This window comes from Pocillopora verrucosa, chromosome 12 (assembly GCF_036669915.1).
Source record: "Pocillopora verrucosa isolate sample1 chromosome 12, ASM3666991v2, whole genome shotgun sequence".
In the NCBI taxonomy this organism is placed as follows: domain Eukaryota; kingdom Metazoa; phylum Cnidaria; class Anthozoa; order Scleractinia; family Pocilloporidae; genus Pocillopora; species Pocillopora verrucosa.
Window position 1 is genome coordinate 16,832,723 of NC_089323.1, and position 24,695 is coordinate 16,857,417.

The following is a 24,695-nucleotide window of genomic DNA, read 5'->3' on the forward strand; positions in this document are numbered from 1 at the left end:
TTTTGACTCTTTTCTGCAACTTTTTGCGACTTCATCGCTGACATTGTCCAAGAATTACGAACTTTGTAAGTTTGCGCGGGATCAAAGCGGGAAATCCTGAACGGGCAAGAGGGACCCATCTTTGTCGCTTGGGTAACCAATCAGAACACTTCGCTTATAAAAATATCATTTCCTTTTTTTTGAGGTCGTTTTATTGACAAAACTCATCTCTAAGCTGTTCATTCTATTCACCCAGAATATCACATCTACCAGGAATTTCCTATGCGGACGTATCGGAAAACTGACTTCCGTTCGAGAGACTATCTACAAATAACTATGGGGAGTTGACATATTCCGCAGCTAAGACCCAAGGCCCTTCTCTGCCAATTTATTTCCATTTGGTTTAACGTCAAATAGTTTCAGTAATGAAGGTTTTCTTTAACGAAATTTTCAAGAACGGCCGGACGCAGTCAAAGTAAAAAAGATACTCTTAAACTTTGTAGATTATTTAATCAGTAACAAAGCCTATCACTCCAAAATTCATAAAACATACATAGAAAATATTAATAATGAGATGGAGAACCATATTAAGATATAGCCATGATTTTCAACAATTATCAATTTCAGTCAATAAATCAATCAAACAACTATTATATGAATATGAATCTAAAACTAACGTACTAACTATATACGTAAACTCTATCCTTTACACAGTAAAAATGTTTCAATGTGCTTTGCACGTTTGAATTCCAAATTAATCGTTCAAAGAATATATCAGTTACCATTTAATTACCAAAAATCTAACTCTGCACAATTCTATCTTACTTCTGATAAAAATACAATCTTATAGAAATTCTGATGTATTAATTGAAAACAGTGTGAATTAAATTCAGATAAAAAGAGAAAATGCAAAAGGCACCATAACCCTCCAAAACAAACTATAAAACTACAAACCACTTTTAATCTAACACTGTTAAAAGAAAACGATAACTATGAAACTTAATAGACTTTTAAGAGACATCATGAAATATGTAAGTTATCAAAAACTTTCCTTTACAATTAACTAAAAAAAAAAACCCACAAAACTCTACAAATGTAATAACTTCTTTGTAGATACACCTAGTACCTCTTTCTTTTAATTGCTTAATTAGAAAAGTAGGATAACACAATTCATGATATTGCCATAATCCTAGGCCTCACAGGGACACATGCTTGTTTGTCAAGTTACCATAGCAAAATCTGATGTAAATTTATCAACAATCAAGCGGTGAACATCTTCCAGCTGACAACATCTTCACTTGCACGGACGCATTTTACCTACTTCCTATGACATAAACTCCTTTTTTAACTAAAATATGTAATCAAAACAATTTTAGCAAAACTTTTTTAGCAAAACTATTAGGGGGAAAGGCCACCCGCTTAGAGGTAACTATGATTTGTTACAAAAATTTGAATATGAGGGGAAAAAGCTGCTTCGTAAAGAAAAAAATGTGCATCACTCCTTCCTGCCAAATCTGTTTTTTACTTTGCAATGCTTTTTAGCATTCTGCAAAGTTTGAGTACGTACTGAAAGAGTCTAAGTAAGCTAGAACTGTTTTGTAACAAAACATGTACAGCTCCTGAAAGATAAAAACAAAATAAAACACACCTTAGGCTCACGAAGGATATGCTATTGATCTATGAGCGCCCAGCATTGTGCAAAGTAAGCTTAAGACGAGAAAAAGCAGCAAAAACTATTAAACATGATGAAAAACGCGACAGAAAAGAGATCAGACGACACACTAAACTTGCAGACGTATCTTTGAAGTGACTATGTTGTTTCTTACAAATCCAAAAGGGATGACTTCTCCTATGATTCCTTTGATAAATTTCAGCATAATGGGAAGCTCAAGCGCAGTTTATTGGGCGGGAGGGGGGGGGGAATGGACGTAACCCGCCCCTCCACCCATCCCCAGGCAGATATCCTGGAATTCTGTTACATTCCCAACTCACCCCGGGGTAGAACTCCTCTGTTACGCCCTTGACAATTTACACCTGAACAAAGGTATAACAATGGATCATGACACTTTTAACTTACCAGAGTGTTGACTGCACCTGGTCTCTTTGCTCGAACTAGTTTTACAGTCTGGAAAACATCAACTGTTTGTTCAGTCTTGACTCGTTCGATCACTGACATTATGGTGGCTACGCAGCCACTACGACCAGTACCATCACTGTAGAAAGATAAACGGAGAACTAATCAAGAAAGTTGAAAAGTGTACAGTGGTGGATTCGTATTACAGGTTCTTGCCTTTGTTCTCCTAGCATCAAACTTCCAAAGTGTCAAGTATCCACTGTTTTCAGAAAGATAAAACCATTAACACCGACCACGCCGGATACAGTCAACTAAACTGTCTCCTGTAAATACTGTATCTGTTGTAGACAGTGTGGATAGCTTTATCCATTGTAGAAAGTGAATAAACTAAGCTGTATTTACTGTAGATAATGTATATTGATTATCTAATTGTCACAATAGGGAAAACTGTATATACTTTAGAAAGTGTAAATAGTTGTATCTAATAGAGACAATTTAGATAGCTGTATGTACTGTAGACAGTGAAGGTGGCTCATCTGATATAGTCAGCGTGGATAGCTCAATCTAACGCAGATAGTGTAAATGGGTGCCTGTAGATAGAGGTAGATAGCAGTATCTAATGTAGACACTCTGGATAGTTGTATCTTTTTTAGACAAGATATGTTGTTTTATGTTCTGTTTACAGTCTGAACGCGTTATGCAAAAAGTATGTACATAAAGTCATACATGATTCGAGTAGCCATACGCTATTCTAGCATAAGTGCACAATTATTAGCCAAACGCCTAGTAGGTTTAGAATCACTTCTATTACAACATTTAAATGTATGATAACATCAATAAGAGACGTGCTCTTTATACCTGCACTGGAAAACTATGACTCTATTTCCTGATTGCTGCTGAGACTGCTGTACAGTAGTCATCAGGTCAAGTATATCCTGGGGATCTCGGCATGAGTTTTCATTGGCCCACCCAGTGTATTGTATATGCTGCAAAGTTGACGTCTTCTTAGGGGGCTGAAGAAAGAATTTAATTAGAAGCAAATCAAACTATTCTTTTTAGGAACACGAGGTCAAGTTATTTTAAATTAGTTATCGCGTGGGCCGCATAGTCCCACGTGATCACATAGCCAGGTCTTTTTTTTGTTGTTGTCGTTAAGAACTCAAAATCCCCCAGGAACGTTCATTCCTTGCTTCGCAGAACTTGTAAATACTTAGATAAAGTGTGAACTTACTTTTTATTTCATAAAACATTGCGATTTATTTTTTCATGCTTGTTGTACAATAAACTTAGTGGTGAATTGAATCGTGGGATTGTCTGTAACGTTCCCAAACACATTCCGTAATGAACAAAAATCACGATCATTTTCACAAATTTTCCACGCAGGATTAATTTGATTACGTAGAATGAAACATTGAAATTCGAAAAACAAACAAACAAAAACAAATCAAAAAGGAATTATTTCAACCACTAGATTCCGCAATTATGAATACGTTCAGAAAATCTCGGGTTCATTCAAACGATCTCCTCTTCTTTATATTTTCCTCTCCACTCATCACCTTTCCGCCAGAGAGTATTTTGATTCAGAAAGGAAAAAAATTACTCATTGGTCTCTCTCCTAATAATGAAATAGTTAAGGTCGAACTCCCGCGCATCAAGAATGCACAAACGCCTCCTGTTGGTATAGATAAAAGTTTCCTCCAAACTAACCAGAAAAAATGGGACCTTACAATTCGAGAACAAACAAACTGTACCGCTGCATTCTCGACGCTGAATCCTCTGGTAGTGATATTGTTTGAAGTTTCTTGGGACAAAAGCTGGACAGTGACTTCACCATACTTGGCAGATCCCTCGCTTGGCCAGTATTGCGGGTAAATCTAAAAAAGAAAAGCAGTGTTACAAGTATTATCCGTGAAACGAATAACTGAATATATGTGATATTAAGGTGGGCATGATAGTAGGAAGGATTTTCCGAAAAAGAGTTTCAACTATAGCGTCTCACTGACATTTGAGAGCATACTCAGTAAGTCAATCACTGTAAAATGTTACTTTCTCTCGACGATGAATGGTACCAAATGGCTCCTCATTCTAAAAGTGTTGAGATGATAACCGAAACACAGTGACGCGTCCTGCCAAAATGTCTTAATAATTATTTCTTTACCAATTTGTTTAACGAATAGTGGTAATCTATCAAAGTTCACCAGATATCAATAGTAACCCATATCAGTAGCTGGCTGTCTTGAAATAAATCACGTGATTTCTAGCACAATCTAGCAAAGCTCTAGGATATTGATTAGGCGTATTTTGCACACTTCGTTGCAAACATAGAGTGAAGAGTGTTGCTATATGCTTTTCAAAAACATGCCATGATTTTTACCTGCTTTCCTTCTTCCAAGTTATTCAACATCACAACTGTGCCAATATCATATTGAGAAATCATAAGCCAGAAGTCTATAATGGTGCAGTCTAACGGAGTTTGTGTCAGGATGTATGCATTACGTTGTGTGTAGTCCTGATAAATAAAAGATCAAAGAAAATATGGACGTCAAGTTAAGCAACACGAATATACCAATACGAAAAGAATAATCACACCACAACCCAAGAAGGAAAACTTGAATAGAAATAAAGATCTTTTTATGGGTTGACTGAATTAAAAAATCTACTATACGGACACGTTGCAACAGAAAGCTTTCTAAAGAACCCGAAAATACGGAGTCTTTTGTTATCAGCACGCTAAAATTACAGAATATATTATGAATATTTTACAAGGGCATTTTTGCACTTACATCCACATAAGAGGCATTGATGTAACTCTTTTCTTGTGAAGACGCTTGTAAATGCACTCGAGCATTGTCCACTAATACAAAATCGAATATAAGTGTTTAATGTTTAATAAAATTAAAGGCATTTGTGCAAACAAAAAATATACTTAACAAAAGTTATAAGGATTGTCTCAGATCTATCGTTTGGAAACATTATACAATGTGTGGCGCCACCTGAAATTTGGAGTGGAAAGTTAGGGAACCAGTTGTCAAATTTTACGCATTTTAGTTATCCTAGAGATACTTCAAGCTAGTCGACGCAAGTTGTCCTAAAACACAACACAGCGACTTAACCATCACTTAACAAATAGAGAAGCCTTGACTATGCTGTGTTCTGTTGTAAAGAACGCAGGAAGCGGCTAAAACACGAAAGAAGTGTAGGGAGAAACACTCGACCATGTCTCGTGTTTCTCCCCACTTCGTGAAATTTCACTTTTACATAACGAACAAAACAAGAGATGTCCGGGAAATGGTCGGACATAGTACAAATTGGCGGATGGCGTGACAGCTCTAGTTCAGCTCCGTGCTCTGTACTCTGATAGAGCAGGCTCTTTCAACCAATGAAAGGGTGCGTTATAGTCTCTTATAGGCTATACCCTTAGTTAATCAAAAGTAACAAAATGATAGAGTACGATTGATGATCGGTAGCTTGGACAGCGCACTAATCTAATAGTGCACGATTCATGCCTGTAACCGCACAGTAAGAAAGGATAGTTCGCGCGTAATCAATGTGTATTTTGTTCCCAAAATGCTCTGACAGTTCTGATTGTTCAGTAACAGAACTTTCTGTCGTCCAAATCTATCTTGTGACAAAAAAAACTAACGTTGCTTGTGGTCTTTTGATTTCGTTGATCACTGGTAAGATCACAGACTGAATGAGACCCCACTCGGTTTAAGACTCCGCTAGAAAACAATTCAGGAGTAAGCAAAAGTTTTGTTTAGTGTTTCTGAAACAATGCAAACAAAGACAAAGGAACACTTACGCGGAACAATGTTGGGGAACCTGTTCTTGACGACGTTTGCGGGCATAAATGCGTTAGTTGCTACTTCTTGAGAAGCGTGGGCGTCTGTTACAAGCTCCAAGCACTACAACACATAAAATTCTCTCAGTTCGTCCTATCTAGTTTTAATTCCCTCCATCTTAAGCCATTTTTGTTCGGTCCTGGTTAATTGCTGTTTCCATAGCATTTTTGTTTCTTACCGAACTAATATATTGCTGTTTCATTCAGGCTATAGGTAATCTTTTTTTTTTTTTCCGTGCTAAACATTACACACACAAATTAAATTAATAGAAAAGTGAAACAAAATATTGTGATGTAAGATCAACAAATTACAGAGTAGTTCATCTGCCACTAATATGTATGTTAAAAAGAAATTTGCAGGAGTTATCCATGAACAAAAGCACGCTTTGTATTTTGATAATTACGTCTGACAATAATTTTTCGAGATTTTTTTGTCTTTAAGAACTGTAGATGAGATATGAACATGAAGTTAACAAAGTCACATTGACACGTCTTTAAAAGAATCTCCAGAAGCAAGTAATCAGCTGTCTTGTCAGCATTTACGTTTACGCACAATTAACAACATATAAAACCAAACTCAGTTTCTAGGAATAGTTATCACTTGCCTTTAACTCTCGTTCATATCCAGTCTTTTTGGATGGTTTATGCACCTTGGCAAGCTTGTTCGTCGCAATTCGTAGGTCCTGAGGGATAATCTCTGTATTTCCACATACCAAGGTTTCCATCACTGCTTGGTGCAAGAAAACATACTGGTCCTATACAGAGATAAAGTACATACCAATACTGTTGCAAAGGACAGTCTTTGATGAAGCTAAATTTAGGAAATTCCTCACCGTCAAACTGAAACATCCATGACAAATAAACCCTGTATCCTCGCTACCAACCAAAACATCATCGTTTAAAACCGTGACGTTCCTGGCGTTGGCCGAAGAGCAAATCTGAACTCCACAAAGAAGGTCGGCCATTTTTCCATATATCATTCGTATTCTCAAATTATTCAAACCTGATTTACACACCATAGACTAAAATTCGGTTTAACTGAGCATGTTTTGTTAGTGTGAATGAGTTATAAGATACTGAGGAACGAGTAACTTAATGCCCTTGTATATTTATTGATCGATTGATTACTCTAGAAGTTTAAAAAAAGTGGTACTCACTGTGATATTCATTTTTACATAAACTCTGTATTGTACCAAATTTTCAGATGGAAATTGAGAAAGGTTAGGATTTTCTATAAAGTAATTTGGGTGTCATATCGAAATCATAAAAAGGCCTTTGACGGTCATCATAATGACCAGGCTTGGGTTATTAAGACACCGTATCAGTTTTACTATCATGACACACTCTTTTTAAAGATACACTGGGGGAAAGTAAATAGGACTTTTGCTGCTGTTATTCTTATGGAAAACGGTTAAATTTGTTAGCTTACATCTTTCTGAATCATATGAGGACGAGATCTACGCATGACTTGCACGTAATTCTGTATAAACACAGTTTTTATCTTCTCAGCACTCTCCAACATGGCGTCGATAGCAATGTATGTGCCAGTTCGACCAACACCAGCACTGTACAAAGGTAACAACAGATGTAAGTAACAACCAACGGAGAGAACAATAGAGGAAAAATAGCAAGAACTATTGAGGGTCGCGACCAATAAAGGGGAAATGGCAGGAGTAGAAGGTAAAAGTTGGAGACCTGACTATTGAAATACCTCAGATACCTCTAGGCTTCGCTTCTAGCAGGGTTCACTTGTGTTTTTAAAATTCTCGACATCATTGGTGGGATCAGTAAGAGTATTGAGAGTAAACAATTGAGGTCTATTTATTAACCCTATAGCTCCTCGACCAAATTTGTAATTCTCCTAACCGTCAACCATACAATTCTTAATATGTTAGTTCGGAGAATTAAGTATTGGATCAACTTATTATCCCCAAGCTGATATTTCTCTTTATGCTCATCACCTATCTGGTTGACATTGTATTGATATTGTAAGGAGAAATTCTGTCTTAGTCACTCATGGGAGCTGAAGGGTTAACTACACTATAAAAAAGAGCCCTACACTAACGCATATAATTCTAACACTGAAGACAGTTTTACTGTTTTCATTTCAGTTCTTTTAGGTTCCTTGTGATATTAATCTTTCTTCAGATCAAAACGTTTATTTCCTGTTATCCAAACCAGATAGAAATCGCAATTGAAATATCTACAAAAGAACTAAACTAATATGCGATAAAGATTTGCGAATGTGAAGCCTTTAATTTGAAGTCTTCAAATTTTACCATGCTTTTTACCTGCAGTGCACAACAAGAGGTCCACCAGTCGCCTGGTGCCTCGCATGAATCTTTTGTCTAAATCCAAGTAGAGCTGTGGAATGTTGTGGGACACCTTTGTCTGGCCAAGTGACGTAATGAAACTGCTGCACGGCCCTTTTTTCTGAGTCCTAAGTGAAAATTCGTTCTCATGTTGGGAATGTTGTTACAGAGGGAGCTCTCTTAGTTTAAAATACGCAGTCATTCTTTGTAAGTAGTTTACAGTAAAAAAATGCAAGACGTCGTATTCCAAATAACGTAATTTCATTTCGAACAGCGACAACCCACCTTTGTCACAATCAATGACCTGATGACGTAATCGGCAAATGTTTCAGTCTTGTGTAGGATAACTGTGATAGCACCAAATTTGGAAGTATCGTCTGGCCAATACTGATCGCATTTGCCCTGAAGATATGATAGGAAAAAAAAAGGTTGATACTATATATATCGTACAGCATGCTATACTAGTGGCCTGGGCCCGGTTGTTCAAAAGAGGGTTAAACTAAACCTGAGGTTAGGGCTAACCGCGGGTTAAATTTCTTAACCGCAGGTTTGTTAACACAGGGTTAAAATAGCGTTTCTCAAAGCGCGGTTAAAGAGCCGGTTAGTTAACCTCGTGTTAGACGCGGCTAACCTGAGGTTAGCAACCCATAATATTCTTTTCGTAAATTGTTGCTATGGTGAGCAATTTGCGAGCTGAAGAATGGCTTCCCCTGCGGTCTCACGCAAAGCCCGTAAACAAAATTTCAGCGCGTCCGAAATAGCCATCTTAACGGAAAAAGTAGAGGAAAACCCTTCCATTATACAAAGTAAACTTACGAACAGCGTCACAAACCAAAAAAAAAATGAAATATGGTGTAAAATCGCGGATGCTGTCAACGCCGTAGGAGTTGCTAGGAGGACGACTACCGAGGTCAGAGAAAAATGGAAAAATTTACACGCACAGGCCAAAAAAGAGTTCACAGAATTGGCCAAAGAGCAGAAAAAAACTGGAGGAGGTGAAGCTCCGAAGATACCGTCGGCGGCAACTGCTAAAATCATTGACCTTTTCAAAGAAACCCCATCATTCACCGGCCTCGAGGGTTTCGAGTCGAAAGGTGAGAATTAACATCCACTGTTGTTTAAAACTTGAACTTCTTATTACCTTAAGAATGCATAAGTTATTTCATTGTTTACAGGAAACAAGACAAATTTTCGGTTCATAATTTCCGCTACATGAACGACAGCTTCAGAAGTAACTTTCTTTATTAGCTTTGATTATCATATTTGTTACACTATTTGTCACGCAACCCACGGCGAGCACAAAAATAACAAATATTCCTAAAACTGCAGAAGCTTTGAGTAAAAGCTTTTATACTTACCATTTCTTCAAGACTCCCTCAAAGCTTCCTAGAAAGAGACATGTCTTGAACTGAACAGCCAATACTTTCAGTGAATTTAGATCAGTCATTTCGGTCATGATTTACTTTGAACCTTTGAACTGATGACAAGTAATTTTAAACAAGAGGTCACTTTTTTTGACCGTAATATGTGGGGATGTTTTTTTAAGGCCCTGAAGCAAACCAGCCTACGGAAGTAGCTGCTCAATTGGAAACAATTGAGGTGAATGAAGACCTGTTTAAAGAACTCCAAGAAGCTGTGCAGCAAGATGAAGCCAACACCCACGAAATCGATGATGAAGTGGTCAATACACCGAAAGAAGAAAATCATCATAAAAAAAAGAGTAAAAGAAAGACAACACAAGACGACGTTCTTGAGGCCCAATACAAAGCATTAATTTTAAAGCAGGAAAATCTTAAGCTAAAAAAGAGGAAATTGGAGTTGGAAGTGTTCCTTTTGGAACAAAGATCATGTTCTATCCCTACTGTGTCTATAAATTTAAGTCCATGAATGTATAAAATGGAGAATTTAAGCATGATTCAAGTTGTAAGTTATATTATGGACATGTGAATAAAGTCGTAATCACATAAAATTTGTATAAAATGGAGAATGCCCATGTTTTATATAATCAAAGATATAATGTGTTATGGGCAAGTAAAGAAATTTATTTACTTTTTTATTATTTATATGTCTGATTGTATAACATTTTATCAGGACAAACACCCAGATTGAAATACAAAATAAAAGTATATTTATTCAACAACTTGTGCAAATAATTTTCTTAAATAATCATTTACTTTGATTTGAGTTCAACCCATGTATCTTCCTTACAACTTTTGCCACTATGACAATATTAGGGCATCAGTGTCATAAAAATTTACAGGCAATAAGCAAAATTTATTGAATGAAAGAGACTGCAACCTTTTTTTTTCCACTATTGCAGTATTACCTATGAACAATAGAGAAAGTCATATATATATATATATGTACCAATAGCAGTGATCATTTGTGAAAGGTGAATGCAAAAAACATATAGGAGCCACTGAAATAAATTTCAGGTTATTTAGTATATTAAATCCTTTCTGGCTTGCTGGTATGTCTACTGATAACTTCAGCGTCTGAGAGTGTCCAAAAAAATCAATATTTGGCTGAGAATTAGTAAAGCTTCCAAAGAAAATTTGAAATTCTAAGGACAATCTCTCAGCCAAGGACATTAACAGCCCACATACTAGCAAGCTAGAAAGGGGTTGCTTCTTTTTCAACACTCCCATCAATTTTCATCTTGCACAATCATACACAATACTCCAATGATTTCGCTCAGTTCAATTACCATTATAAACCATCAAATAAGGTAATTACATTAGACCATGTGTAATATAATTATTCCTTTTCTATAAGATAAGACAGGTTTCCATCACCCCATGCAAGTTGGAAAGTAGTAAAATACAAAGTTCTAACAGCATAAAAAGTGTCTTGTGCAATTGATGGGGGGTAGGAGGGGAAAAAGTGAAAATGTGTCAACATCTTTCACCATCCTAGAAATATTTCCATCAGCATTGGGGGAGAGGGTGAAATGCAGTGCATTATACATTATTGTACATTGCCTTGATCAATATTCTGCAATAGCATATTAGTACAATTATACACAATACCAGTGAAGTAACAATTAATATACAAAAGAACACACAATTTATTTGAGGAAGTTTTGCAAAAAGTTGTGTTCAAATGCCCCACCCAATTTTGTTGTCAGCCACCCTGACTTTCTACACATTGACCAAGCTTTAAAACGTAGACCTTTACTCTGAGCCATGTGCTTGCAAAACTGAACTATTTCCCTTAAAAACCTCCATATTTAGTTTAGCTGGGTAATAACATGATTGCAATTGCATTTTGGTGTCAATAAGGAGTAGATTTTTCAAAGACACCAAAATTCCACACGCCTGTAGAGCGTGTGCAATTTGTGGTCTTTGAAATAAATACAAGTGTTTACTTACACCAAATTGCATTTGTAATTATGTTACAGAGTAAATTTTTAATGACAACAAAATGGGCAAATGCAATTTGGAGTCTTTGAAAAAAGATATTTTACAAAAATTTACAAGTGCCTATTTACACCAAATTACGATTGAAATCAACTCATCACCTATTAATAATTTACATGACAAAGGATCACAGAAAGTCAAGACAGCACACATGTTAAAAATGTCAACCAAAAAATGTTTGACAGATGTGGTCCCTTATTGACAGACCCTGTTGTGGTCCATGGTAGGGATCCACATCTGCCAGCTCTTCTACCTCTTCATCCTCCATAGGCTCGTGTAACAGCAAAGCGATGTTGTGCAACACTGCACAAGCACCCACAATCATGCAAACCTTTTCAGGTGCCATTCTAATTTCTGCATGCAACACATGAAATCGCCTTTTCCATCGGCCGAACGTTTGCTCAATCACCACTCTCGTTTTTGTGTGCGCACTATTGTAGGCTTCTTGGGATGGAGTTCTTGTTGTTGCAAACGGTGTCATTAAGAATGGACTGCAGGCGTACCCACTGTCCCCGAGAAGAACGCCATCATCGAGGGAGCGATGGTTATTTTGCAAATAACTGCAAATGTTACTGGTCCGAAAGACGTGGCTATCGTGAGTACTTCCTGGCCAGCGGGCAACAACATTGGTAAACATGCCTTCAAATCAAATAATATTTTTGTTGAGGTTAAAGCTCGGTCCTCCTCAAATGTTTTGGTTCGTGTATGAATTTTATCTTAGATGTCTACATTTTTATTTTCATTTAAGAAGAGAAGCTATAGCGAAAAGTCTACTCACCTTCATGGTTGCAGACAGCTTGTACATTGATGGAATGAAAACCTTTTCTGTTGACATAGTTGTTTTCATTCTGAGTAGGTGCTTGTAATCTCACGTGAGTTCCGTCCACACATCCAATAACGCCAGGAAATCCTCCGTGAATATAAAATTCGTTTTTAATTTTTGCACATTCGTCATGTGTCAAAGGCCACTTGATAAAGCGGGGCTGTTTTGCCGCTAGAGCTCGAGACACATCAGTAATGGCACGGGAAACGGTGGACTTATCCACACCGAAGGTGTCGCCTATAACTTGGAGGAAACCTCCACTGGCATAAAACCGGAGGGCAATTAGAACTTGGTGGAGCGGTGATAAGGCGTGATTTCGTCGAGTGTTGCGAGTTATATCACCGGCAACAAGATTTGTAATAAATAAAATGGACTCTCTTTTAAAGCGATAACGTGCACGCAGCTCTTCGTCTGTGAAATCGTCGATTTCGAATTGAGTGCCGGTTCTGAATTTCCTTGCCCTTCGCCGTCGACGTAAATCACAAAACAACAAGTTCGCCATTTTTATTCTTTATTTAACCGGAGGTTAGCTATTTAACCCTGCTCGCGCGGTGGGTTAAATTTAACCCGCTGTTTAACCCGAGGTTAGTGTAAACCTTAATTCGAACAACGCGACTAAAATTTTACCCTGAGGTTAGGTTGACTTAACCCTAGGTTAAGACTTAACCCTCTTTTGAACAACCGGGCCTGATCGCTGAGTGGCTTGCTGGCTGACATTATGATGCATGTTTTACAGACTACTCATAAAGTGTAGAAAATGAAAAACCACTGAAACTCTGGATTACGTTCAACATCAAACTAAAAACTTGCGCTACGTCTACCTTTCCCAGCTCAACCAGGTTTGTAAGCATCACAATGATGAAACTGTTTTCCTGCCAGACCATTCGCCAGAAATCAGCGATAGTTGTAGAAGTTGGACCTAAACAGCAGTAAGAATAATTGTAAAAGAGAGGCGAAACATAAGTTAATTTCATAGGAGCTTTTTGGCATTTAGCTACAAAAGAATGGGACAAGTCATTTTTTTGGGAGTATGGGGGTTTTCCTCATTTATTGCTGCTTTATTCCCTGAGTACTTCTGCCCACAGAGTAGAACACTGAAATTCTGGTAAAAGGCCACAACAAAAAGCCCAACAAGTTGATGGAACCCTGTAATGACGAGTGATAAGCTTCGCCCCCTAAAAGTCTAGAAACTATCGTCTGAGTTTTCTAAAAGCTTTGTTCCTACAATGAACAAAAACGATGGGATCGACGACGCTTTTGTTAGTTCCAGGGGTGCCCCATTTGGAAAGGGTATACGATTAAATATACCGACAAAGAACCTGGTGAGAGTGACCCTCATCATCATGGGACATTTGCTAGCCCTCTGACTCTATGTTGCGTCAGATTTCCTACGAGCTGTTCAACAGCAATACGAGTTAGCGTGCGACAACTTACAGTGTATCCACGAGACACCTCAAGTAATATTTACCTTGTGTTGCGATATAGGTCATGGTGACCTCATCGTAGGTCTGAGGAGAGATATTTGAAAAAGATAACAGAAATTCTCGATAATCAACTCAAATATCGATTGTTTATCTATTTATTTATTCATTATATCAAACAAGTAGGGTTGACTTTGTCGTTCTTCTTTGTCTTGTCGTGTCATGTCGTATTGTGTCGTTGTGTTCACGTTGTCGTATGCTTTTTTTGTTACTGACCGGAATGTAGCTTGCATTGATGTAGCTGGAGTTTTTGTCACCCTCTATTTCCTCCAACAAAACGCGAGAATGATCATCTGTGAACAAACACAATCGTTTGTTCAGTTTCTATTGAAGTTTTCAACAGTTTTTTTTTATGGTGTGAAATGCAAAATCTTAAGAATGATGCGCTTTGAACGTAAGGTTCAAAATTTGGATTAAAACATAATAATCTCTCAAGATTTAAGCTCACCACTTCCTAAATCACCAACTTTGAAGCGATTATTAATCCCAGTATAGTTCTGCGATTTATCAACAATGGGATTTGAAAAAAAAAATTCAGGCCTGATCGGGATTTGAACCCATGACCTCTGTGATATCAGTGCAATACTCTATCAACAGAGCTAACCATCCAGCTGAGAGGTGGTTATTAAGTTGGTTGGACTTCATTGCCTCACAAGACAACTGAAAGGGGAAGCACCAGTTACAGAAGCGACCTCTAGTTACCTAAACTTCTAGGTTTTACATAGCTACCGTTGCATAAAAATACTTACAAAGTTGATGGAATGTACTCACATGAAACAATGTTTCCATACCGGTTCTTGCCTCTGTTACTCTTACCGATCTCCCAAGCAAACTGCATCTCACCTGGTAAATACTGGAAAAGGTATGACCTAAGTTGCAATACATGTGCTCTTATCAAAACCGATGAGATGTCATCACTTTTTTCGACCCTTGCAACGACATCCAAAAAATTGTTCTTACGCTTTTGCAAAAATGGATATAGATAATGTACTGAAGCATATATATGTCAAGTTGTCCATTAAGAAAATAAAAAACACGAAACAATTCGAGAAATATTCATAATTACTGTATCATACAATAATACGATAATACGAAAGAAAAGGAAAGAAGTAAAAACTATAATAGATAATTACCTTAAATTCCTCTCGCAACACAATGGCACCATTTTCTGATTTTTTCTTGAAGTATTTTGGAAACTCAGCCACAGGTATTGGTTTGGGTTTACCATCGTCAGCCTCACTGTAAATAGCTTCTTCTTCTTCACTAACAGGCTGTTTCTCAGCACCTGTAGGGTAGAAAAATCGCTCATAAGGAACTCCACAATTCCTTTGATCTTCTCTCTGGACACTCGACCGTGTTATTAATTCTCCTCCTTGGTAACTGATACGCTCCAACTGCTCCGTTTCGTTTGCTACACTCAACAAGAAACACCTACCACGACCTTGAGATATAGCTCAAGTAACGAACAAGCTACGAGAGTGTATTCCTTGAGTAACCTTTAAATCTGGAGTAGCTCCACTACCCCCACAAAGTTATTTTTAGACTCAGGGTATCTGCTGTCTGAGAATCATGTACCAAGGTAATTTAACTTTAAATATATGGTAACAACTTTCTTTTGATACAAGTCCTCAATCAACTAGTTTGATTATTTTTTTATGTATTTAAAAACGATGACCAGTTACACGCAGTCCAATAGACCAGGTGAGGGTTGTTTTGAAAAGGACTGTTGTCGACTGCGATGAAGACCTTTAAACGACCTGGGAAAATTTCATCAGCACAATTAAGTGAGAAATTGTTTTTTTATTCAAGTGATGTAACTAAATCTGGTTCGTAATAGTTGATTGGTGCAATCACGACCGAGTTACACTATTTGAATCTTGCAGCAAATAGCGTGACGGCAAAATTGACTACACGATTAAAAATTGCTCCTGGTACAAACCACTTTCCTAGTTGAAATGATGCTGATCCAAATTTTGACTTTGAAGATATAACTTTGTTACACAGACAATACATAAGTCAGTCACAGTTTAAGTAAAAATTTAGCAAGGCATCCCAACAATCCTTTTTAGCATGAAAATAACGATTCGATCGTAGCTAATTGTACGAACGTTGACTTCAACCGTGAAAATTATTCAATGACCCTCTCCTAGAAACTAACATGTATATTATACTTTATCTACGAAAAATTACCATGAATTGTTCGACGAATGTCTCGTACATTTTGATAGACCAGATTTGATGTACTTGAGTTAGGGTCTTGAGAATCGTCTCTAATGTCATCTAGTTGAACAGATCTTTCCCCGGCACTTTTGGATCTTGACTGCCTTCTCCTAAAAAAAAGAACAAAATATCGAATATTCGGCTGCCATACTTTTTTCTACGCTCAGTCACTAGGATTCAGTCTTAAAAAGAAACAAACCTCCGGTATAGGAACACAGCGACAACAACTGCTGGTATGAGGAGTAACAACAGGACTACTGGTACAGCAACAGCCGCAGAGTTAGAACCGCTGGACGTTTCCTTTTTCTCACCTTCTGCATAAGAAAAATGTAAAGAGCATTTAATAATTAAGCTCTTCTGGAATTACTACTTGCAGTGCTCCAAGCTTAAAGTTGTTTCAGAGCAGACAGTTGGCAGCCGAAAACCAGGTATTCGTCGTAAGAGAAAGAATTTTAGTCGACAGTGGCCGACAATTATTTTAAAGGCTCGCGTGACATCTCAAGACTAAAGCCCCTAGTATGGGACATTAAATTTTGTTAAAACATGAAAGCATTACAGCTTGCTACTTGACAGCCAAAGACATGTGGCGAATTCGTCGACTTTCGCTGAGAATTTCGTCGCCATGGCAACCAAAATGATTGCAGCTTGGAGTGCTGACTTGTACTACTAACTGTATCATTGTTTCCTGCTACTGTCAAAATAGAACTTCTTCATTAGTAATCGCTGTCAAACTTCTCCATTGTTAACCATCCTTGTTCTTTTTAGGCTCATTCGTACTTTTTATTGTGTTTGTCTACCCTGGATATCAATTAACTTATGGTTTCCCTCGCATTCATTACAGTTTCTCAGGAACAAAACGGCAAAAAAAAAAACACAAAATATTGTAACATAGCTCAATAAAGCTCAGTACTACGAGCAATTTAATTTTAAAAATCAGCGCCAAGTCCAGTTTCTAAACTTTATTGAACAAGACGAGAGAGTCTGTGACACACCGCAATTGTGTTATCAAAATCATTTTGTTGGCTCCGATGTGCGATGCAGCTTATTACCGTCACCAAATTTAGGTTGCTACGAAACTGATCACGAGTGAGACAAAATCTGGGGTAAACGGTGAACACTCGAAGTCGGTGTTTTGGATTGAGCACAGCTTGATGATCTAGATAATCTGAGGAGGAGAATCTCCAGGCCAGTTGTAATTAATACCCGCTTAGGCATGAGGCTCTCGGAGCCAACATTCTTGCAAGTAAAGAACTGCTCCAGAAATCATTTTGCTCTCTGTTACTTTGTAGTACAATATGTAACTTCATTGCTTATTAAGTACAATATAGACAAACCCGTGGTAGTGGAGGTGATGGAAATTTTGGCAACTATGCTTGCGTATCCCTTTAATTCACCCTGTGAAATATATAAAAACAAAAACAAAAAGAGCACGTGCTTTAAAATCAAAGAGGCCACTGAATCGAGAGCAAAGGAACTGCAAAGTTATTGTGTGGTTCGATTACATAACCTCCTAGTGTATGTGTTTACATACACTAGGAGGACATGTGTTTACATACACCTTTCTCTGTATTTGCAGTGCAAATACAGATAGGTACTGTCTAGCAAGCTACTCTTAAAAATCGACTCGGAAAAAGGTCAATAAACCCAGTTGTAAAACTAATGGGAGCACGATTGTGCTCTAGTGAGTTTAAAGTAGGCCTCCTCCTGGGTCAAATCTTTATAGAGAGGGGTTACATATTTTTCCAGAAGAAAAGGCAGACCGTTTCACCACGCTGATGGTCATATGATTCTGGTTGTAAAAAAAGAGGAAAATTTTTTAAATAAGTAGTTTACATACCTTCTCGGCTTTAGTTAGAGCTCTCTCATACACAATGTAGTTTTCTCCTTTTTCAAGTTCTTCATTCACAAATTCCTTAGTTTTATGACCATTGCCAACGGTAAATTTCTGAGGTTTGCTGAGTAATGGGTCATTTTCTATCTCAGCAGCAATGTAAAAATTCACGTTCTCTTTCTTAGCATCACTGGCAGCTTTCAGTTTTGAATCATAATTGTCTGGAAGCTCTTGAACGCCATTAGCGATTTTCAGAACAATAACCTGATAAGCACTGAAAGGTATAAAACAAAATGCCAGACTAATGGGTAACATCTCGAAAAGAGGCCATTAAGATAGCATTTAGAGGCCACTGACCATTAACATCGAGAATCCGCCGACAGTTTCGTAATTCATTTAATATTTCCTAAAGGACCCTTTTAATGAACCTTTTTCAAGAATTATACAACATCTAACGCCTCTTAAATTTGATTTCCTAAGGGACACTTTTAATGAACCTTTTTCAAAAATTGTTAAATATCTAACGCCTCTTAAGTTTAATTTCTGTCGCACGCACGAATCCAGCCTTCGTGGAGGGAGCGTGACCTCATTTATCGAGAAGCGGCAGGAAATCTTACCTTATATCTTAATGCAGGATCTATTCCACCTGTGGTTCTTTAGAAAATCACATTCTTATTGATAATTACCTTACTGGACCATATTTTTGTTCAACAGGCCACAGATAAATATCCACAGCTGTCTGAGAAACCTCAACATCGGTTATATTATGTGGATGTGGGGCTTCAGGAGCTGGTAAGGAAAAAAAATAGCTTCTGAACCACAACAACACTCTTGTACAGAAAAGGGTTCCTTTTAAATGAGATAATACAGCTGTATGATTACAGGTTCAGAAGGTGATTCATGACTCTACGCAGAATCTAATTAGTGAATTAATATAACTCAACTGTTCAAGAGGTTAACTTGATCAAATGGACGGCAAGACATTAATAATTCATTTTTGTTTGACAGAATTTCATGGCATTACCAATATTGATGGTCGCAATTTAAAGACTTTTCGGAAAATGTACATGTAACTAAATGTTCTCGTTAAAGACATTGGGCACTATTTATTATCAACCTTCAGTTTTAATATTATTTTCTTTCACAAGCAGAAAAAAAATCACTTTCACCAATTCATTTCGAAAGCAGACGAACATCGAAAACAAGGTCCCTTTGTTCAAAGGGTAGATAAAGCTATCCAACGGATAAATCGCTATCGATATCCTACACTAGGAACCACATGATAACGTTAAACTGCCTTCAAGCAAGCGTGGGTAGATCTATCTAAAACAAAAAAATTGAAAAATTTTGATATCATCAGTTTTGATTAAAATGGAAAGGTAAGAGTGTCATGGGTAAATGATCCAAGGGGGTTAGTTTCTAAAGAATCTTTGGTGCTACGTCAGTCTGAGAGTATATCAAGGTAATTTCGTATTGTCAACTGAGATGATAACGTAAATTGGCCGCCGTTAAGAGTTTCAAAGCTGACGTTTCGAGCGTTAGCCCTTCATCAGAGCGAATGTTTTCTTAGATAGTTTCATAGATAACCTATTACAATGATTGGTTGGCCTCAAAGAATTTGGAAACTTACCCATCATATCTGTCATCTTTGAGACGACTTCGGAAGCGCTCTCGCCACAAACAGAGGTGCCATGAACTCTAAATTTATATGTGGTGCCTGGAATCAACCCTTCTACTTTCTGTGTTGTTGCCTTTATTGCTTCTATAGTCTGCTCATCTCTGAACGTTTTATTGTAGGACTTTGTTCCAGTGTACCTCACCTACACGATTAAGTACAAAAGGCTCCGATATCAAATTACTTCAAATTTAATGTTTCTGTAATTCAAGCCGAGTTATAGAATCTACGTTAATCTAATTTTAAAATCTCTGATAGGAAGTAAGCTTGGACAAATTAAATTATACAAAGTTTTTTTATAAAGCAATTTTGAATTTCGAGGAACAGTTAATATTCCGATAAAATAAATTAGTTTTGTGATTTTGACTTTTTGTTTTGATACAAATTATGCGATTTCAAGAATGGTCTTGGGATTGGATTTGAGTAAAGTCAATAGTTTCTAGCTGAAATGATGACTCTGTTCTCATTTTGGGTGACTTGCCTGGTTACTTTTGTGATATAAATTTAAATTGAGTCAAAATATATAAAAAAGATCTCCCTTTTGTAAATATATGACTAAGATACAATTGGTCTGACTTGGAATCAAGCCATTCACAAGGGTTAAAGTTTCTTGAAAATCTAGCAAAGATAGGAGTTGTTTTTTTCTTTTGAAAAATAAATTTCAACTGAAACAAAATCTTGCTGATGAAACGTATTAAGAAATTCCCTTTGGTATCCTCATTACACATTTATTAGTATCAGCACTAAAAATATGAATATACATAAAACGTCTCACACAAACATAAGTTTGAAATTATAGTGCTATAGGTACCATCTACATAGTACCTAAAGATAGTACCATAGGCACTATCTTATATATATTTTAATAATTTAATATTTCTTAGTTTTAAATTCTTAATCAGCAGAACCCCGTTAATAACAGTACTTTTGTATTGAAGGGTTATCTTGGATAAATATTTCAATTATTATTATTATTTCAAGACATGTCTAACTATGTAAAGTATTAGTACTACTTATAATTACATGTGAAATAATTGCACCCAAAGGGAAGAAATAGGGTAATTTTAATCCAACTTACAGTATAGACAATTTTTTCCTTTTCATCATATTGTTTCCACGCCAGGGTAATCTGTTTTGTTCCAAAGTCTGTTATTTTAAATTCCCCTGGTGCTTCAGGTCCTATAGTGTTATGTTAGAGAACAAAAAAAGGTAAAGAAAGGCGCCTTGTATATTGAAAAAGTTATCGAGTCAGAATAACTTGGGGAAAGAATCTTATCATATAATGAATGTTACAAGTTGTGCTTTTTTTTTAAATTGTCAATAATCATAAAATAAAACAAAATGTTTTTTTAGTATTTTTTTTTTTCACCAATCATGTCACAAACCAATATAGTTTTCATAATAATCTCATCAAACTCACTTGATGTTTCCAGTTCCAAAGGTTGGCCATAAGGTCCAGGCCCTTCTGCTGTGTAAGCTCGAACAGACACATTATATCTAGAACAAAGCTCTAAATCAGACAGGACAACAAATGTCACTGAGGTGTTGACAGAGGGGCTATAAATTACAGATCTTTTGCGCAAATTTCCTTTCTTCGAGAAGATGGCCTTGACTTCATACAAAATAACTTTTCCATAACTCTTTTCTCTTAATAGAGGTTCCCATGATATGTTAAAAGTCGTCTTGTTCACTTGAGCGGATGAAGGACGTTCTGGGCCAGCTCCGGGTGCTGAGGAAGAGAGTAAAAACCTCACGCTATCAGAAGACAATATTATTAGTTTTATAAAAAATGTTTGAGTATTCTATTCATAAAGGGGATATATTTTTACCACAATTTGGAGAAAAATACCAAGAATTTTCGATAAAGTAAAGAGGCAGTTGAACCTTTGTCACCTAAAATGCACCTGCAAGTCTACAATCTAAGATATTTTCTTATTATTAGTAATTAGTTGAACAATTAGGATCGCTTAAGTCTTCAGCTACAAAGAACAGGACATTTTGTTAATTGATTCACAGCAAATGGAAGTCACTTGTACTTATTTGATCGTTTTCAACAATACTTAAGTTGTTTCCTGACTTTCTTTATTATTTAATACATGTAAAGTAGCGTAGGTAAATCATCTTTAGATAATTTGTACTATAGGTGTTAATATCAATGAAGATATGTACAAAAATAATTTAGGTAATTGCCCTTTTTTTCTCTACTTTTGTGCTTTCCCAACTAATAAATAGGAATCACCCAAGTAGTTTAGCACTTAAGTTATTTTGGGCGACCAACTACTGTCTGTTTTTTGAATTTACACAATGTACAAAAATTTATTTTAGTATGGTAAAATTAAAAAGAAGTCCTTTCAAATACATGAAGGTAAAGTTTACCATATTCCTTAGTAGTTACTGTTTTCGTGGCATTTTTTCCAGGTTTAATAGTCACGGCTCTGACATTAAACTGATAAGTCACTCCACCTAATACATCAACAGTGTGACTAAGTGCAGCTTTGCCTATTCCAGAAATCTCTCTTGGTGCAACTCCATCGTGACTGTAAAACAAAGTATAACTTTTGATAACTCCATTTCTTTCTGCAGGCTCACTCCAGGTCAGGGTTATTCTTGGACCATGTGACTTGCTTGGTGACAGATCAGTATATGACAAGGAGGTAGGTGCATCGGGCGCTGGCAGAATAAAGGAAAATTGTTAACACTAATTAAGAGTGAACAAATCAACAATAACTGCATGCTGTTTCAAAAAAGATTACTTGGGATTCAAAAAAATATATATCATTCAAGAAATAGTTTGGGTATCATCTTCACACATGTTTAAGTGTGAGATATATTATGAAGGATACAATTGATAACCTTACATAAAAGAAATCACCCTAAATAGGTAACATCACTTTTATGTTCAAATGTTGGTTAAATCACTTCTGATTCGCACCATCTTCCATCGTTGTCTTGAAAACAGTGGAACTGTTTGATCCATCACCAGCAGAAGTGAAGGCCAACACTTGAAATTCATATTTAGTGTATTTCTCAAGCTCAGTAACTGTTTCTGATGTTTTTGTATTGTTCAGTGTCAAGGTTACTGAGTCTGAGCCTTTCTTTTTATAGAACAGTTTATATCCTTTGATGATTCCATGTCTGGAGCCTTCTGGTGGTAACCGCCATGATGCTGTGATACTGGTTGAAGATTCCACAGTGACATTAAACTGAGAGGGAGGTTGCGAAGGAGCTGCAATAGAGCAGTCATAGTTCAATTAGTATCTTTAAATAATGAATCTGACTGAGTGTTATTTTCCTTTTTACTACAGCCTCTGTAAATAGCTAACCTGCAGCTACAACTTAGAAGTTTTTTTCCAGAAAGATATTAATGCCTCCCTGGGAAGGAGGCAAATTCAGATTTAAACATGTTTGAGTTGTAAATGCAATTACATAATAAACAGTTATACTCAGAGTCAGCACAACTGATTTTAATTTTCCGTAACAGTAATTTCCAATAGCACTGAACAGCAAATTACTATAACAAAACAAAACTTAACACAGTTTAACATGTACCTTTGCAACAAAGCAGTGCGTACATGAGTACATGACACCGTCTATTTGCGCTTACAGCTTAAGGATATGGTCAATTTCTTCGAACGGATCCTCGGGAGGAGCTGACTCACCCTTTCCTACCCCAGCGACTCCTGTTTTCTCCTACCTTTTGGCAACGTAGCGCTTTCTCTAACTCATAGTCATTATATTAAATTTTGCGTGGTTAATGCTCGCGAAAAGAGTTTTACGCGGGTCTCTTCACGGTTTTTGAAAATCATACGATTAATAGCTAACAATGAGATGTTGTAACATTACAACCATGCATGTACGGGGGGCAGGTGTGTTTTTACAAAATTTAGGAAGCCATAAACACCTGAAATAAAATTTTGACTTTGGAATGTTGATTGTGTTGAGATATAGCTATCACATCACAGACCTGACAAGCAAACAATTAAGTTATATAAGTTTTCTCAAGACTGCTTGATCTCTGTTTAGGCGGAATACCATCTCAGAGACATTTGTGGCATCCATGTTTTTCTGAGTTTCATGGAATTAGGACTTAGATAAAATCCTATTTCTTACCAGCCTCCTTTGTTTTCTCACAAATAACTGTACTTTTTGGTCCATCCCCAACAGAAGTGAATGCCAAAATTTGAAATTCATATTCTGTGTACTTATCAAGCCCAGTGACCTCTTGAGAGCGAGTTGCCTGACTGTTAATGAGCTTCGAGCTTCCTGCCCCTGAAGAGCCTTTCTCTTTGTAGAACAATTTATACCCTATGATGATTCCATTTCTGGAGTCTTTTGGTGGTAACTACCAGGATGCTGTTATACTTTCAGAAGTGGTTGCAGCCAGAGTAAAGCCACTAGGAGGCTGTGAAGGAACTGTAATTGAGAAGTTGCATATGACTATAAAAAAAATGACAGTAGTCCTAACGATAATCGCCATCTTCTCATTATTGTTAATCAAATAATCACTTCATAGCAGCAACCAGTACACGAAGGCTAACACCCTTATAGTCTCTCCGTCTTTGGTACGAACTGTCACCTAAACTTCTCGAGAATTTCGTACGTTTCAATACTTCTGTCATAGCCATTTTGGGAAGCCAAGTCTTCCGGACTTTTAGCCAGTTGTCTTTGCTTTGTTGGATGTTTCTGTTTTGAGCACTCTCCTTCAAACCTTGAATTTAGAAGTTGCTACTTGCTGCTAACCTGTCCGCAATTTGCGACATTCCTGTGAATCAATTTCATTTCCAATTTTTGCACTTAATTTCAACTTTCTGCACTGTATGAAATAAACTGGTGTGTTCTCAACCAATTAGCATACTGAAATTGTTGCATACGAAGCCTGTAATCTATGTTGAAAATACGCCATAATCGTAAGTGGTCTTGAGGTAAACATAAAGAATCAAACTATATTTTTACTTCAATTTGTAGGATGCCTCTTCCAGTGAGGAACTCAAATTTGACTCAGAATATCAGTGTTGTAGCTATATTGGTTTCTGTTCATTT

General features: G+C 36.8%; 2 protein-coding genes and 1 pseudogene across 2 annotated transcripts; 1 reads left to right on the forward strand and 2 right to left on the reverse strand.

The window, feature by feature from the left end:
* Positions 1-562: 562 nt before the first annotated feature.
* Positions 563-24,695, reverse strand: part of LOC131778494 (receptor-type tyrosine-protein phosphatase F-like) — a 42,692-nt pseudogene continuing 18,559 nt past the window's right edge.
* LOC131772173 (t-SNARE domain-containing protein 1-like) lies at positions 8,907-10,093 on the forward strand. The gene is made up of 2 exons (XM_066159368.1): positions 8,907-9,300; positions 9,753-10,093. Exons 1-2 carry the CDS (start codon positions 8,907-8,909, stop codon positions 10,091-10,093), a joined length of 735 nt encoding a protein of 244 aa, XP_066015465.1.
* Positions 11,789-12,950, reverse strand: LOC131772174 (putative nuclease HARBI1). The gene is made up of 2 exons (XM_066159369.1): positions 12,404-12,950; positions 11,789-12,264 (listed from the first exon to the last, which is right to left on the reverse strand). Exons 1-2 carry the CDS (start codon positions 12,948-12,950, stop codon positions 11,789-11,791), a joined length of 1,023 nt encoding a protein of 340 aa, XP_066015466.1.